Source organism: Lucilia sericata, unplaced genomic scaffold (genome assembly GCF_015586225.1).
Source record: "Lucilia sericata isolate MDLA Ls3-8-SP2 unplaced genomic scaffold, ASM1558622v1 Contig001139F_arrow, whole genome shotgun sequence".
NCBI classification, from domain to species: Eukaryota; Metazoa; Arthropoda; class Insecta; order Diptera; family Calliphoridae; genus Lucilia; species Lucilia sericata.
Genome location: NW_023995110.1, coordinates 80,001 through 98,054, shown reverse-complemented (window position 1 = coordinate 98,054; position 18,054 = coordinate 80,001). Strand labels below are relative to the sequence as shown.

Here is an 18,054-nt window from a genome sequence, read left to right as displayed (position 1 = left end):
ACGTGTTGTTCTTGGTCTTGCAAACTAAGTACAAGAACTACATATACTATAAGAATCTTCATGTTGTTGTTTTCTTGAGTCTACAGTTCAGAGGTAGTCTCGGATTTTTGCTAATATATTCGTCATTTGTGAAACTATTTTAAATAGGAAACTTCTCGAAAGCATGTCTGACAGAATTATTGACGATTTGGATCCGAAAGTTGTTCGTGTTCTTTAGAAAATTTATTTCAAAAATTTTTACAGACAGATATACAATAAGGCTTAATCGACTCGATATCTATAAGGATCCAGAATATACATAAGTAAATACTTTATAGGGTCTGGAAATTATATTATAGAAATCACACATGGAATGACAAACTTATATATACCGAGATGGTCTTTCCCCATCCGGGGAATATGGAATGACTTAACCGGGGGTTGAACCAGAGAACCATATAATCGGGTACCAGGGAAACCGATAGCCCACAGGACAGAGTTTCGTACTTTGTCTTGTCCTAGTTATTGGAGTTGTCCCTTCGGGGTGCATGTGATGCCTGTGGCTTAAACCCAAACTCACGGGAAGTGTATGTTGATTAAAAGACTGATACACGGAGAAATCTATATTTCGGGATAAGTTCGATGCTGTTACCGAGGCAACAGATACCCCGCAGAGTAGTGAGTGTGGAACTAAGCGTTGGAAATGAGTTGGTGTCAAGTTTATATACATATGATACGGGATGGGTGAAGTGGTATGGGGGACTCATGGCTATTGTTTACGTACTTCGACTATACAAATTTGTTCGTTTTTTGGGAGTTGTCGGATTTGTTTCCCATTAATTGTAAATCAACTGCTCCAATTTTAGTCAGCAGTTGATCTCTCGGGGATATTATTTTAAACCTTAAGAATGAAGCTTTAAACCAGTTCTGGGAACTAGGATAAATTTGAAAATACAAATTGTTTTTTAGAATTTTCTACATATTTTGAAAGAAATTAGTTCAAATAATTTCCTCACAGACTGTACTCTACATTAGCATTACCAAATATAATTTTGTATGAGCATGGAAATATTTGAGTGAATATAATTATTTGAAATTATACAAATTTAGTTTCTGATTTGTAGTATGTATTTAACTAAGTTTATAGAATTTATAAAAGAATACTGCATACTTAAATATACATAAAATTGTATTCATGAATGTATATTTTAAAATTATACATTTATCAACAATAATAATTTTAAAATACCAACATGTTAGTAATTTTCTGTCTCTTCTCTTTAATGTATGTATGTACGTTGTTTGTTCTTAAATAATTTGGTTTTATACTTATTATTTAATTAAACATATTTTATACGTACTTATAATTCTGTTTATTTATTTGTTTTTGTATGTATTTTATTCGTACTTACTAAAATATTAATATTAATTATCTAATAGACACATTGGTTATTTCCTTTTTAATAGTATTTAGTATCGTCATCGTTGACATACAACTACAACAAATACTACAAATAACACAACCGAGAGTATTGGGTTCACCATTGAACCTGATGCATGCTGCATGGCAGCTGGTTCTTCACCTGTAAATAGAAGATATTAGAGATACAAACATACATTAATATAATTAAATGTTATTAAATTAATTACATTTTTGGGTTTTATTAAAATCTGGTTAAACTTAAGTAGTATCAAAGGTTCATTGTGCTATTTTACATTTAATATTGATTTTTTGTGTAAAAATAATTAAAAACTGTACACATACTACAAAATGCACTGTTGAATAAGTTTTATTAGACCAATGTCTGTACTATATACCAGTCTATAGTTAGTTATCAATTGCAATTTTGTAGTCTGGATTATAGACTGATCTATAGTCCAGACTCTATATTGTTCAATAGTCTAGACTATAGATTTATTTCTATCCTTGCTTATGGACTGATCTGACCACAGACCAGAATATAGATTGGTCTATAGACAAGACTATATATTGGCCTATAAACAAAACTATAGATTGGTCTATAGTCCAGACTATAGATTTGTTTATAGACCAGACTATAGATTTTCTATAATCCAGATATAGATATAGATCAATCTATAGTCCAGAGTATAGATTGGTATATAATTATATAGTCCAGACTGTAGATTGGTCTATAGTCCAGACTATAGATTGGTCTATAGTCCAGACTATAAATTGGTCTATAGTCAAGACTATAGATTGGTCTATAGTCAAGACTATAGATTGGTCTATAGTTCAGACTATAGATTGATCTATAGTCCAGACTATAGATTATTCTATAGTCCAGACTATAGATTGGTCTATAGTCCAGACTATAGATTGGTCTATAGTCCAGACTATAAATTGGTCTACAGTCCAGACTATAGATTGGTCTATAGTCTAGACTATAGATTGATCTATAGTCCAGACTATAGATTGGTCTATAGTCCAGACTATAGATTGGTCTATAGTCCAGACTATAGATTGGTCTATAGTCCAGACTATAGATTGGTCTATAGTCCAGACTATAGATTGGTCTATGGTCCAGACTATAGATTGGTCTATAGTCCAGACTATAGATTGATCTATAGTCCAGACTATAGAGTGGTCTATAGTCCAGTACCCCGTTTCTGTATTTTTCACATCGAGAAAAATTGTCGGAAAATTTGTGATCAACCTGTATAAAACAGGGCGAACACAAGAAATTTAAATATTTGTTGTTAAATTTTAATGCGTACATTTTGAAAATAAACTGAATAACCCTGTTAAGAACTGGAAGACCATCATATTTTTATTTTTTTCTCGATTCGAGAAAAATACAGAAACGAGGCATAGACTATAGATTGGTCTATAGTCCAGACTATAGATTGGTCCATAGTCCAGACTATAGATTGGTCTATAGTCCAGACTATAGATTGGTCTATAGTCCACACTATAGATTGGTCTATAGTCCAGACTATAGATTGGCCTATAGTCCAGACTATAGATTGGTCAATAGTCCAGAATATAGATTGGTGTATAGTCCAGACTATAGATTGGTCTATAGTCTAGACTATAGATTGGTCTATAGTCCTGACTATATAGATTGGTCTATAGTCCAGACTATAGATTGGTCTATAGTCCAGACTATAAATTGGTCTATAGTCTAGACTATAGATTGGTCTATAGTCCAACCTATAGATTGGTCTATAGTCCAGAATATAGATTGGTCTATAGTCCAGACTATAGATTGGTCTATAGTCCAGACTATAGATTGGTCTATAGTCCAGACTATAGATTGGTCTATAGTCCAGACTATAGATTGGTCTATAGTCCAGACTATAGATTGGTCTATAGTCCAGACTATAGATTGGTCTATAGTTCATTGGTCTGTAGTCCATTGGTCAATTGGTCTATAGTCCAGACTATAGGTTAGTCTATAGTCTATATTATGGGTTGGTCTGTAGTCCAGACTATATATATAATCTAGGCTATAGATTCGTCTGTAGTATAGACTGTATTAAAAATGAAAACGATGATGAATCCCTATTTTATCAGAAAAATAGACTAATCTGAAGTCTTTACCATATGAAACAGTTTATATTTAAAAATAGTTATCGTAGCCACATTATAAAAATTTAAATTTATAATTACCCGTTAACATTCTTAAATACATACATATTTCTTTAATCGAAATAACTTTGGTTAAAGAATCTTTATCTTATGTGGTTACAGAAAAACTCCCTGGAATTTCTTTAACCAATTTATAAATGTTTGGCATGTGTGTGTATGTTTTGCCTTAAATATTCCAAAAGCATACTGTACGAAAGAAACATTTGTTTAAACATTCATTTAAAGTTCAATACAGATTTAGATTATATTTTGGTTGCACAAAACATTTTCGAAAAACTGAAGCTGAAAACTGAAAAACTAAACGAAAAACAAATATTGCACATTTCGATGTTTCAAATACTTGAATGTGGGTGTGTAAAATGAAATGTATGTTTTTAAAGATAAAAGTATTTTTGAAAATATTTGTATATGTATGTATGTGAGTGGGAATAAGTGTGTTTTAGAGTGTAAATATATATTTAGATTTCTATACATACCATTTAGAACATGTACCATAACTGTTCCAGTGATATCATTGCCAAGTATACATGAATAGTTTCCAGTATCATGACGATTCGCATTGGCTATATAAAGACGACTAAAAGCACGTCCTGGTAGCATATCGGTTTTCACACTATTAACAAGAAGAGATACAAAAAAAATAAGAGAAAAAAAAAGAATTATATACACTTTGAATAACAAGAATATAACGAAATATGTATTTTTATATACTAGTAGTACAAAGCATGGAATCTGATGAAAACTTCAATATTTGATGAAATTTAATAAAAATGGAAACATGAACGAATGAAATATATCTAAGAAAATTTACTTATTATAATCATACGTACACATACGTACACACACATCTATATGTGTATTTGAATGATTAAAGGGCATTTGTGAAAGAGTTGTTATTTGCTTCTGATTTTGTTTTATTCCCTCGATCTCTTCGAGATAAGATATTGAATTTTGAAACAACTGGATTAAATGCATATTTTTTTAAATTTTAAAAATATTTGTTTACATATATAGCAAACTAAAATAACACTATTATTTATACCCCCTTTATAGAACTTTGCAATACTTTTTTTATATACTTTTCCTTTACCGTTTGTTTGTTTTCAATATTAGTTCAACATGAATGACCAAGTTATTCAAGGATTTTGTTGTTAGATTATTCATTTACAATTTTTTAATAAAATTTCTTGAAATAATATACACATACCATAAAACTCTAAACATATTTGGGTGTAACTGTAGTTTTGTACTTAAATATAAATATTTATATTATGCATTTTATTATAGTTTTTGCTTAGTTTAGTTGCTGAAGGATTACTCGAGAAAAACTGAACCGTATATGAAGTGTATTACAACCCAGCAAAAACTCAATAATGACTTGTACTCACATAATAACTTAGCCTGTAATGACAACTGCATACCGCCTGCATTACTTTTAAGTTGTGTTTAAGTGTTGTTATGAGTAATATAGCGAATTAATAAACAAGTGGTATAGGTTCGTATTCTGTGTGGGCATTTTTGTGGTCGTAAAACAAAACAATTTTGTAACTCTCCATTTGTAAGTACTTATTTAAATAGTAATTTGTAAACGAGCGTGGTATGTACCTACCTCCAATGTCATTAATACTAATGAATAAGTAGTAAAAAGAGAGTTTTTAACCTTTTAACTCATTACATTTCAATGTAAGTTTTTGCTGGGAAGCTTCATATTAGTTGTTTTTTAATTGAACTCCTATAATATTATTGTAAAACGCTCTTTAAACTTTTTTACATTTTTCTGCAGAAAACTATTGTAAAATCGTTTTGTCATTGAGGTGTTAAATTGGGACAGTTAGCTTAACGATGTTTTTAAATTTGTTTAAAATTAAATGTAAAGGAATATTTGAAATATTTACTGCTAAAAACGACAGAATTTAAAATTACTTTTAGAGGAATATTGGGACAGTTAGGTTAACGATGTTTTTAATTATTTTTTAAATTCCATGTAAAGAAATATTTCAAATATTTACAGCTAAAAACGACAGAATTTAAAATTACTTTTAGAGGAATATTGGAAATATTTACTTCTAAAAACAACAGCATTTTGATACATGTCCTAGTAAGAATTGGACCAATCAAATTTTTTGACCAGAAATTTGTTCATCATAAAGCTGAGATAAATTTAATTTGAAGTCCATACAAAGAATTTTGATCTACAAAATGCCCAGTAACTGTCTTCACTACTTGGACAAAGGGCAAATAGGGCTAGAACTGGATGTAACAGTCCATAGCGAAATCATATCAAAATACTTGGTGTCAAATTCGCCAGCCTCCTTATGTCCTTCTCGAAACCACTGTAGTCTACAATAAAATGGGAAGTACTTAGGAACAAGGTACTCAGGTCTCTAATAGGCAGAACTTGGGGAATGGATAAAGAAACCTTGCTATCTACCTACCAAACGATTGGCCGGTCAGTGGTAAACTACGCATCACCAGTGTTCAAAGCTGTTGAGGATAATAACGCAATACTATTCTGGAATGTCGGCTACTGGATTTAAGTCTAGCTGATTTGGATTACACCGAAGGGGCAAACTGTACCGCAATTAGTTCGAGTACTGGGTTCAAGTCTTAGTTAGTTAGTCATTTAGTTAGTTAGTTAGTTAGTTAGTTAGTTAATTAGTTAGTTAGTTAGTTAGTTAGTTAGTTAGTTAGTTAGTTAGTTAGTTAGTTAGTTAGTTAGTTAGTTAGTTAGTTAGTTAGTTAGTTAGTTAGTTAGTTAGTTAGTTAGTTAGTTAGTTAGTTAGTTAGTTAGTTAGTTAGTTAGTTAGTTAGTTAGTTAGTTAGTTAGTTAGTTAGTAGTTAGTTAGTAGTTAGTTAGTTAGTTAGTTAGTTAGTTAGTTAGTTAGTTAGTTAGTTAGTTAGTTAGTTAGTTAGTTAGTTAGTTAGTTAGTTAGTTAGTTAGTTAGTTAGTTAGTTAGTTAGTTAGTTAGTTAGTTAGTTAGTTAGTTAGTTAGTTAGTAGTTAGTTAGTTAGTTAGTTAGTTAGTAGTTAGTTAGTTAGTTAGTTAGTTAGTTAGTTAGTTAGTTAGTTAGTTAGTTAGTTAGTAGTTAGTTAGTTAGTTAGTTAGTTAGTTAGTTAGTTAGTTAGTTAGTTAGTTAGTTAGTTAGTTAGTTAGTTAGTTAGTTAGTTAGTTAGTTAGTTAGTTAGTTAGTTAGTCAGAAGAAGAGAGTAGGAGAATCCCGAGTTATCTGCACCAACCTACCCCAAGAAATCCTAGGAATATGAAAACAAATTTATTTAATATTTTCCACAAGTTTTATATTGGCGCCTTAACGTATGCTTCAAAAATATTTTATTATTTCTAAAGTGGTATGTGTGTGAACGAACGGTTTAGGGAAAGATTTCTTTAATGCATAATTTGTTTACTATTAAACCAAAATTAAATTTAAAATAAAGCGGCATTCGCGTTTAACTCATGTACCGATTATTTTTGTATTTGAAAATGATTCCGAAAATTTACCTAGAGTCTTCGATCTCAAGTCTTTCTAGGAACAGTTTAAAGAACGGAATATTAAAGAACAATTTTTTTGCATTAAGTAAAAACAAACATACGAATAAACAAAAACTTTAAACATTCATATCTGTATGCATTTTGCAGTGTCTGCAATGTATTTTGTACCACACGTCGTATGATTGATGAGTGTGATGGTGATTATTGCACCACACGTATACGTCATGTAAATTGCGATTTTTTTTTTACAGTAAATCACTATAAGTTAAAAGGAGTATGTGAGCAAAATTTTGTAATTTCAGCAAAAAAAAAAAAAAAAAATGTGACGCCATATGTACATTTAATTTGACCAATTGATTTGGAATAACTGAATCGTTTTAACCTATTAAATTGCTTGTATTTACACATTTTTTATACAAAATAATGAACGAAATCTAATCTAAATTTTTACATATTTTTGCATAGTCTTGTCTATTGTTTAGTCTGTAGTCTAGATTATAGTTTAGTCTATAGTCTAGTCGATTGTTAGGACTATAAGTAGTCTAGTCTATAGTCTGCGCTACTGTGTAGTCTATAATCAGAACTATTGTCCAGGCTATAGTCTGAACTGCATATAGTTCATATATAGTCAGGACTATAGTTTGTTTTATAGTCTGGACTACATATATTCTAGACTATAGTCTAGTTTTTTGTCTGGACTATGGTCCGAATTACTATCACTAACTGAGTCGAAGTGGCCTCCGGTAGGTTAGTGGTTAGTGTTCTAGTCTGGTAGACCGGAGGTGGTGGGTTCGATTCTCACCTGAGGCACTGGTTAAGGAGCGCACAACAGGCCCGATAGAGGCATAGGTGTTTTTCATCGGATTTGATGTATATACATCCTCCTTTCAAACTATCTAACTAACTGAGTTGAACCAAAGATGTCCGTCTGTCCGTCAAATGTTGATGAAAATTTATATTTAACCATTTGTAACCGAACTAAATGTATCAGATAATTTTTTGTTTCCATTATAGCGTATATATATATATTTGTCCTTTTATATTTTATTATTTATTTCTTGTTATTTTTACTTGGAAATTTATAAAATATCATAAATATCAGAGTGTTTATTCTGCACATGCAAGATTATTTCTTTATTTTCTTTCTCACTTTCTCTTTACATTTTACATATTCAATTGATTGGTTTCTGCTAAAATTGAGTTGATATGTAATATTTCAGAAAATATTTTAAATAAATTATTTATGCTTTCAGCAGAAAAACAAAAAGAAATAAACAAAATACATTGAACTTTTAAAGGGTTTAAAAATCAAATTGAAATATTTACGTATGATTGACAATTTTTTTTTTTGCAGAAAGATTTATTTAAGATGGATTAAAAGTAAATTTTGTAAATGACAATACGTATTTATGTTGTAGGTAAATAAAGAATTTAAGGAAGTTTATTTAGTTTTTATTTGACATAAATATTTATAAAGTATGTTTATAACACATTGTGTAATTGAAAATGTTACTGTTGCATATTTCTAAATAATAGTTTCAGTAAAGTTGAATCCTAAAGAGATAATAGGGTGATCGAATCGATTTTTCAACCGGTTTTAAACCCGTTTTTTTCTGCTTTACCAGTGTCGGTTTTTTCTTAATGTTGATTTTTCGAATATCGAATAACCCGGTTTTTTCACTTTTTAAAAACCGGTTTCGAATACCTTTATTTACATTGTATTCAAAGATTATTTAAATGAAATTTTTAAGTAAATAATAATACAGCCCGTCTAAATTTTTATAATATTCGAGTCGAGGAACTAGCGTATATTTTTCTACAGCTCCTTTGGTTAAACTGTTTTGATTTTCCTAATTAATTAAAAAAATTTATTTGCAAAATTAATAACTATTTGATAAAATTTTATCAATTTTAAGATTATATTCCAATTACAATAATTAATTTACGGCTGAAATTTTATGGAAGTGTTGGAATGCCTATACAAATATCCTAAACAGGGCTTTTAAAATAGCTAGGATTACATAGTACCTTATGTTTAACAGAAGTATCCCACTTTTTTCCTAATTTTTTTATATTAAAGAAATAATGTAAATCAGACGACTAGATCTTAAGTTATAATCTTTTAAACTGTTAAAAATCATTTCGGGCCATGTTTTATTAATCAAATTTAAACATTAACATTAAGTTTTTCAAATTAAAATATATTTTTTTATTTATAATGAAAAACCGGTTCACCGGTTTTTTCTGAATTTGAAAAATATCAACCGGTTTTTTTAAAATGTCAACTATTCGAACTATTCGAAAACCGGTTTTTGGAAAATGTCGAATAATCGATCACCCTAAGAGATATGTAGACATTTTATTAGATAGGTTTAGAAAATGTTTATTTTGTATGAAAAACTTATTAAGTTTTCAATAGCAGGTATGTTAATTATACATTTTCCCTAAGGTAATGTTAATTGTCATAGCAAACGCCCTTAAAACATAAAGTTGTTGCTGTAGTCATTTAAATGATTTCAAAAATTTGTACTTTTAACTGCTAGGTTAGGTATAATAGACATTTCGAAACACTGATTTGTAGAATTGAAATCATTTGTAAAGTTTATGTATAAAATTTGCTGTAACTAACACAGTAAAACAACAAAGTAAAGTGTTTATAATTATAAAATAAAATTTAGATTTACATATTCTCTTTATGACTATAGACTTGCATATATTCTAATTTGACAAGTTATACAGATGTCATGTTATCCTGGTTTCTTTTGTTTGTGTTAACTATACAATTTATAAAGGACATTTTTCCTAATAAAAATTTTGTTTTATAAAATGTTTTCGTATGCATAGAATATTTAATACAAGTAGACATGTAACACAGATATACACATACACAGAAACTAATGAATATCCCTAAATATTTACAATTTGAAACAAATTTAGAATTCATTTAAAAGATGTACAAAATCCATTTGTAAAATTAGATGAATAGTTAAATAAAATAGTTCTCTGTAATGTTGGTTTAATTTAGGTTTTTTTTCTAAACTTTTTAGTAAATTAAACAAAAAGTGTTTTAAAATTTATTAACAAAAAAAAAACTTTTTAAATCTAAATTTTAAAATTCTAAGAAAATGAAAACATAAAAATTTAAGATAAATAGTATTGAATATAAACATTTAAGATAAGCCAGCAAAACTGCATTTTTAAATGAAAATTTAATATAAAATTTGGTAAAAAAAATCCTATAACCATAAATGATTGAAATTTCTTTGTGAATATTAAAATTGTTCACCCCCCAAAAAAAACTTCATATTGTTCACTAGAGATTCTTAAAAAAACGCAAGGCGTGACAGCATGTGACATGATAATATTATTTTTGAATAAATTTATAGTAACGTTTTTTTGGAATATTAAACAAAAAAGTAATATGCACTGGATTAAACCATACGGTTTTTTTTTCTTTGATTCTATACGAATGAACATGTCACTCATAGAGAGGGTGTATCGAAAAAATCTATAGCATAATATTAAAGGCTGTAAAACAAACAGTTCAAGGTTACAAATAATAATAACAAAAAACAATTTTTTTTTTCAACCAAACCCAACTAAACAAAAAATGTAGTACAATTTTCCTTCATTACACTTTTTTTGGCAAAAAATTTTTTTCACTTTTATAAACATGTCATACTATATTTGTATTTATGTGTTTTAGATTACAGATTTTTTATGTTTTTTTTTTGTGGAAAAAATTGTTTATACAAAATGTTGTTGTTATCGTATTGTAAGTCATGTAATATTAATGATTTTTAATTTATACAAAGACACAGACAATATTTTTTGAATGTGTAAGAGTAAAAAAATAAAATACAATAAGAAATATAGTAATGTCAGCAGTTGGACTAATATTAGGTGATACAAATGCCACGCCTCTTTTTGTATAAAAGTTATTATATAAACATTTTGTTAAAACCTATTTCTAGGTTTTAACAAAATGTTTATATAATAGTGTTAATTTCCATTAAAGTTCCATTAAAGTCTTTAAAAAGAGAATTTATCAATAATTTTTATTTAAAAAATTTATCGAATTTTGTGCGGTGAAGGTTTCTTCAGGATCCACTTAGTGGCTGTGGTTTAATACCCTAATTCGCGGGAGAGAATGTGGGTTTAAGGACTGATATGTTCAAATGTCATACACATATGTCTGGATTCTCCCTCCGGTACTGCTGCCATATCAACAGATGTCACTGGGAGACACAGCAACTTATGTTGGAATGGAAGTGATAAAAATTGGTAACATTTCGTGAAAGTCTCCTTGCTCTGCGGGAGACTAATACTGATTGATTATGCCTTTTATTTCAGGGAAGTTCTCGGTGCTGTTGCCATGACAACAGGATGCATATTGACTAATGCATCCTGTTGACATCTTTTTGGGACAATTATTGAGCTCGTTTGACTTTGGAAATTCCAACATTCTTTATCGCATTATCTTGACATACGGAGGGATCCTGATTTATTGGCTAGATATTTTGGACTACCAAATAAGTCTCTAGGTGCTGTTGCCGAAACAACAGAGCCTTGTGATACAGTTGTGCCACTGAAGGACGAAAAATCTGTCTGAGCAGATCATTGGATGATGGGGACGCTGCGGAGTTGCTGTTGTATATCTGTTGGTCCATCTCCAGGTCACACGGAGATTATGGATTCATCAGGCGCGTTTGTTGGGTTTTCGGAGACCCTCTTTTTTGTTTCATCCGGTACTTCTTCGTCTGTCGGGGTAACATCATGCTATATACACTTCCACAATGTTATCGCTTGGTAGGAGATAAGATAGCTCGAATACTCCTGCAAAGTGATGTACATGGAACGGCAGAACCATGTGCAGAAACTGCCGCCTGAGTTTCTTAATTGAAGTTACTCGGGGGCCCGTAAAACACTGAGCATAACCTTGTCCGTGTATGTTCAGGATTTACTCTGTTCAAACCAAATTTAACACAGTTTGTTCTCTGTGAGTAAGAACAAGTTTTCGGTTTATTTGATGGATTCGTGTTACGGTCTACCGATTACGTCTCTTGGTGCTCTTGTCGACTCAACTGAGGCCACCCCATCTGAGTGGTTGTAAACGGAAGTGATGGTTTTGCATCTCGGAAGTTAAGCAACGGGACAGCAATGGTCAGAAATTAGTTAGCTAGAGTATTTGAGCGCAGTACTTGCACATGGACCGGTAGAACCAATGTTTTCTTTAATTAGAGAATTTATCTAAACTATTTTGCCTGTCGGGGATAAGCAGGCAGGAGATAAGATAGTTCGAATACTCCAAAAATGCAAAATTTCATCTGTCTAGCTCCTCTGGTGTGGTCCCTATCGTGATTTCAACAGACAGACGGACAGACGGACGGACATGGCTAGATCGTCTTAGAATTTAATAAGGACCCGGATTATATATACTTTTATGGGTCTATGATCAATATTTCGATGTGTTACAAACGGAATGACAAAATCAATATACCCCCCATCTTTTTTGATGGTGGGTATTAGTTAATAAATATAGAAAATTCTCTTTAAAACCAAACATATTTTCTTACTTTTCTTAGTTGTATCAATAATTATTTGTCACCTTACCTATGTCATAACTGCAAATGTTGAAATCGTATAATATATAAAAAGAATAACTTTTTCGTTTATTTTTTTTATTCAGCACAATGAATATAAAAACTGTAACAATAGATGAAATTTAACCTTATGGTTAAATGAAATGGCATTTTCCATGCATATAAATAAAAAACACATACACATATACTTATAATCTTACTATTACACATCTATACCAGTAGTTTTAGAGCAACGAACTCATTCACGCGTACGTATGATCACACATTTCTCACTCTCTGCTTTTCGCTGTTTTACTTTTTGTAATACATAGAGAAAATATACTATTGACGCCAAGTAAACTATAAAGTAGACACTTTAAACGCATTTTCGAATTGTACCTTAGAATGTTCTTCATTTATTCCAAAACAAGTAATATACAGTAAATCCAGTTGATCAAGTGTAATTGTATTATGATAGGGCGTGATCATAAAAGTTAGAATCTCTGATTATAGGTACAACGAACTGCAGGGTATACATGTATAAACATATGTATTTATGTATAGACATTCATGTACATTCATTTACATGTACAGATATGTACAGATTTAATACAATAAGCCACTTACTTATGAAGTTCGTGTGTTTTTTTTTTCTTTTTTTATTCAAATTTGAGTTTTACCACAAAATTCACCCATTAGGAAATATTTGCAAAGTAAAAGTAACGCTGCTATTTATTTTAAGTTTTATTGTTATTCTTTGGTCGTAGTCATAGCAGCATATTGTCAAAAAAATACTTATTTGATTAAAATAATACAGTAAAATTAAGTGTTAAGGAGTAATTTCAAATAATGATGTTTATTATTATTATTAAATGCATTTAATATGTAAATATAATAACAGTCATGGGCCTTTTTGCATAATCATGAGTGTGATTGCCTATGTAATAAACTACTATTCAACGCAATAAATATGTAGTAAAGATGCCTTTATGAAGGACACCCAGCCAGATTGTAATATTGGCAGATTTGGCATTGTGTACACGCTTCTGTTAGAGGATTGATATACATAAATAAGTCTTTTTAAGAAGGCCTATTAGAAAGACTTCAGTTTAAGTCCTATTGGAAGATTATTAAACTAATATTTTACTTCACTAATAAATGAAGTCCATTGTAACTAGTGTTATACACCAAAAAAAAAAAATATATTATTTAGTACTCTTTTACTCTTTCACGTATCCAAAGATTTTTCTCGATATAGAGCGTAATTTTAATTTCACAGCTACAGTAAATGGTTATTTCCAAAGAAAACAAAGTTTTTTTTTTTACAATTTGATGCCACTTCAGGACATATAGAATAATATCATCAAAAATTATCAATATATGTCGAAATAAAGTGTATAGTGAACTCATTTATAAAAGGTGCAGCGGTTTAGATTTGTGCGTGAAAGGGTTACACAACTGTGTTAATTATAGTGCTGCTACTAATACATTCTCACAAGTTAAGCGTGAACTTAGGTCTTTGATAACAAGTTTCGCTAAATATTGTATTGCTAAATCGACTTAGAGAATGATTCTAAATCGATTGATATACTTTAAGGTGGGTGTAGGACCAATACTATTGTGCGTTACAAACACCAGCACAAACAATATATATCCTTCCTATTAAAGTCTAGTCTATGGTCTAGTCTATAGTCCAGTCTATAGTCTAGTCTATAGTCTAGTCTATAGTCCAGTCTATAGTCTAGTCTATAGTCTAGTCTATAGTCTAGTCTATAGTCTAGTCTATAGTCTAGTCTATAGTCTAGTCTATAGTCTAGTCTATAGTCTAGTCTATAGTCTAGTCTATAGTCTAGTCTATAGTCTAGTCTATAGTCTAGTCTATAGTCTAGTCTATAGTCTAGTCTATAGTCTAGTCTATAGTCTAGTCTATAGTCTAGTCTATAGTCTAGTCTATAGTCTAGTCTATAGTCTAGTCTATAGTCTAGTCTATAGTCTAGTCTATAGTCTAGTCTATAGTCTAGTCTATAGTCTAGTCTATAGTCTAGTCTATAGTCTAGTCTATAGTCTAGTCTATAGTCTAGTCTATAGTCTAGTCTATAGTCTAGTCTATAGTCTAGTCTATAGTCTAGTCTATAGTCTAGTCTATAGTCTAGTCTATAGTCTAGTCTATAGTCTAGTCTATAGTCTAGTCTATAGTCTAGTCTATAGTCTAGTCTATAGTCTAGTCTATAGTCTAGTCTATAGTCTAGTCTATAGTCTAGTCTATAGTCTAGTCTATAGTCTAGTCTATAGTCTAGTCTATAGTCTAGTCTATAGTCTAGTCTATAGTCTAGTCTATAGTCTAGTCTATAGTCTAGTCTATAGTCTAGTCTATAGTCTAGTCTATAGTCTAGTCTATAGTCTAGTCTATAGTCTAGTCTATAGTCTAGTCTATAGTCTATAGTCTAGTCTATAGTCTAGTCTATAGTCTAGTCTATAGTCTAGTCTATAGTCTAGTCTATAGTCTAGTCTATAGTCTAGTCTATAGTCTAGTCTATAGTCTAGTCTATAGTCTAGTCTATAGTCTAGTCTATAGTCTAGTCTATAGTCTAGTCTATAGTCTAGTCTATAGTCTAGTCTATAGTCTAGTCTATAGTCTAGTCTATAGTCTAGTCTATAGTTTAGTCTATAGTCTAGTCTATAGTCTAGTCTATAGTCTAGTCTATAGTCTAGTCTATAGTCTAGTCTATAGTCTAGTCTATAGTCTAGTCTATAGTCTAGTCTATAGTCTAGTCTATAGTCTAGTCTATAGTCTTCTAGTCTATAGTCTAGTCTATAGTCTAGTCTACAGTCGAGTCTATAGTAAAAGAAAAATGCTCCGATTTCGGGCGCATCATTGTCACTTATCTCAAACAGTGTACATTCACTTCAGTTTTCATGAAGAGTACAAAATATTTAGTAGTACAAGGGAACGTCGATTTCCTAATAAAGAAGACTTTACCACCATATAACTTATCAGTGTGTAATGGGCCATTCCTGATGGCATACGCATTTACGTATATAATTCTCTCTAAAGATCTAAACAAATTGTTCCTCTACGACTTCAAAGAAAGACGAATTTTTGGTTTGACACAATCAATGTTTTGAGAAATTTTAACTTTGTCTGATCGCAGCTTTAATTTGTAATACCAATAACTATTGAATATAATAGTAATTGGTTATTGCTCAATTAGACATTACAAATAATTTGAATTGGTAAAGCTTAAATTACAATTACTACAAATGTAATGTTAATTGAAAATGTAATCATTACCACCAGGCCACAGTGGTATAGGAAAAAAAAAGAGGGAAATAATTCGGTAACTTCTAAACGGTTAATCCGATTTTAATGAAATTTGGTATGCACAAAGAGGAGGTGTTGTCGAGTTTAGGAATTAGGACACCTCGGCTATGTTAAATTTTTAAAACGATCCTATTTCTTCATTTGAGTTCCGATTTAAAAAAAATTTCGTATATAGAATCTCCTCATCGAGCACTATAAAAAATGTCGTCGTAGCAGTAAATTATCTCTTATAGTTTAGGAGATATTCGCATTTGAATATTAAAATTTTAAAATTTTTACCGTCCTTACTTTAGTTTTTTTGATAATAGCAGGTCCAAATATTTCCGATTTTCGCCATTTTTTTTATTTGCTTAACAACAAGTTTATATACCAAGCAGTGAAAGAATTATGTAAAAATCATGACTGAGTCCAAAGTTATAGGCATTTAAATTTAAAAAATTAAAAAAAGGCGATTTTTTGTCATTTTTTTGGGAAAAAAGTATCTTTTTCTTTTTAAGTTATCTAAAAAGTTTCTAAGAAGATGTATATAGAATTTATACTTTTTGGAAAGCTGACTTTACATAAAATACGATAAATGAAACAAAACCTAAAAATTTTCGATACCGAGGGGACCAGGTCCATCCAAAAAAACCCTATTTTTTATGGAAAATTAAATTTTGAGCAAAAATTCTCAAATCGCATAGTCGATATCAAATTATAGTGACCTGTTTTATATGACCCAATAAGTTCTTAATCATTTTGTAACGGGTTTCGATAACCCCGCCCCTGGTATGGATATAATAGGCAAAAAACCAAAAAATCCCATTTTTGGGATTTTTTAAAACTTTTTTGGGAATTCCGGGATTTTTAATAAGAAAATTCGAAATTTTTATTTAATTTTGGATTTTGAGTAAAAAAATCTACCTAACTGTAAAATTTCATCAAAAAATATTCATAAATAAAATTTTTATTGCAATTTGAAAAATTTGTATCTTCGCAAAAACTGAATAAAAAACATTTTTTAATTTTTTTTAAAAAAAGTATTCCGCGAATTTTTTAATTTTCAAAAATTATATACAGTTTTGAAAAATAGACAAAATTACCTTTCCATTGATATATAACATGCCTACCTAATGTTTTTTAAGTGACAAATTAATTAGGGAAAACTCAACATCTTTTAGAAAATTTACCTAGCACTATTATTTTCATCCATATATGTAACAAATTTAAGAGTTAACCTTATGGATGAAAATAATAGTGCTAGGCAAATTTTCTAAAAGATGTTGAGTTTTCCCTAATTAATTTGTCACTTAAAAAACATTAGGTAGGCATGTTATATATCAATGGAAAGGTAATTTTGTCTATTTTTCAAAACTGTATATAATTTTTGAAAATTAAAAAATTCGCGGAATACTTTTTTTAAAAAAAATTAAAAAATGTTTTTTATTCAGTTTTTGCGAAGATACAAATTTTTCAAATTGCAATAAAAATTTTATTTATGAATATTTTTTGATGAAGTTTTACAGTTAGGTAGATTTTTTTACTCAAAATCCAAAATTAAATAAAAATTTCGAATTTTCTTATTAGAAATCCCGGAATTCCCAAAAAAGTTTTAAAAAATCCCAAAAATGGGATTTTTTGGTTTTTTGCCTATTATATCCATACCAGGGGCGGGGTTATCGAAACCCGTTACAAAATGATTAAGAACTTATTGGGTCATATAAAACAGGTCACTATAATTTGATATCGACTATGCGATTTGAGAATTTTTGCTCAAAATTTAATTTTCCATAAAAAATAGGGTTTTTTTGGATGGACCTGGTCCCCTCGGTATCAAAAATTTTTAGGTTTTGTTTCATTTATCGTATTTTATGTAAAGTCAGCATTCCAAAAAGTATAAATTCTATATACATCTTCTTAGAAACTTTTTAGATAACTTAAAAAGAAAAAGATACTTTTTTCCCAAAAAAATGACAAAAAATCGCCTTTTTTTAATTTTTTAAATTTAAATGCCTATAACTTTGGACTCAGTCATGATTTTTACATAATTCTTTCACTGCTTGGTATATAAACTTGTTGTTAAGCAAATAAA

At 29.8% G+C, this 18,054-nt stretch overlaps 1 protein-coding gene across 1 annotated transcript in view; it reads right to left on the bottom strand.

Moving 5' to 3' along the window:
• Window positions 1-1,458: 1,458 nt before the first annotated feature.
• The window catches only part of LOC119610208 (hemicentin-1), an 89,362-nt gene continuing 72,766 nt past the window's right edge, over window positions 1,459-18,054 (bottom strand). The window contains exons 6-7 of the mRNA XM_037965336.1: window positions 4,066-4,202; window positions 1,459-1,562 (exon numbers count right to left, since the gene is read on the bottom strand). Of these exons, the coding sequence (XP_037821264.1) occupies window positions 1,459-1,562; window positions 4,066-4,202 (241 nt within the window). The remainder of the gene's footprint in view (window positions 1,563-4,065; window positions 4,203-18,054) is intronic.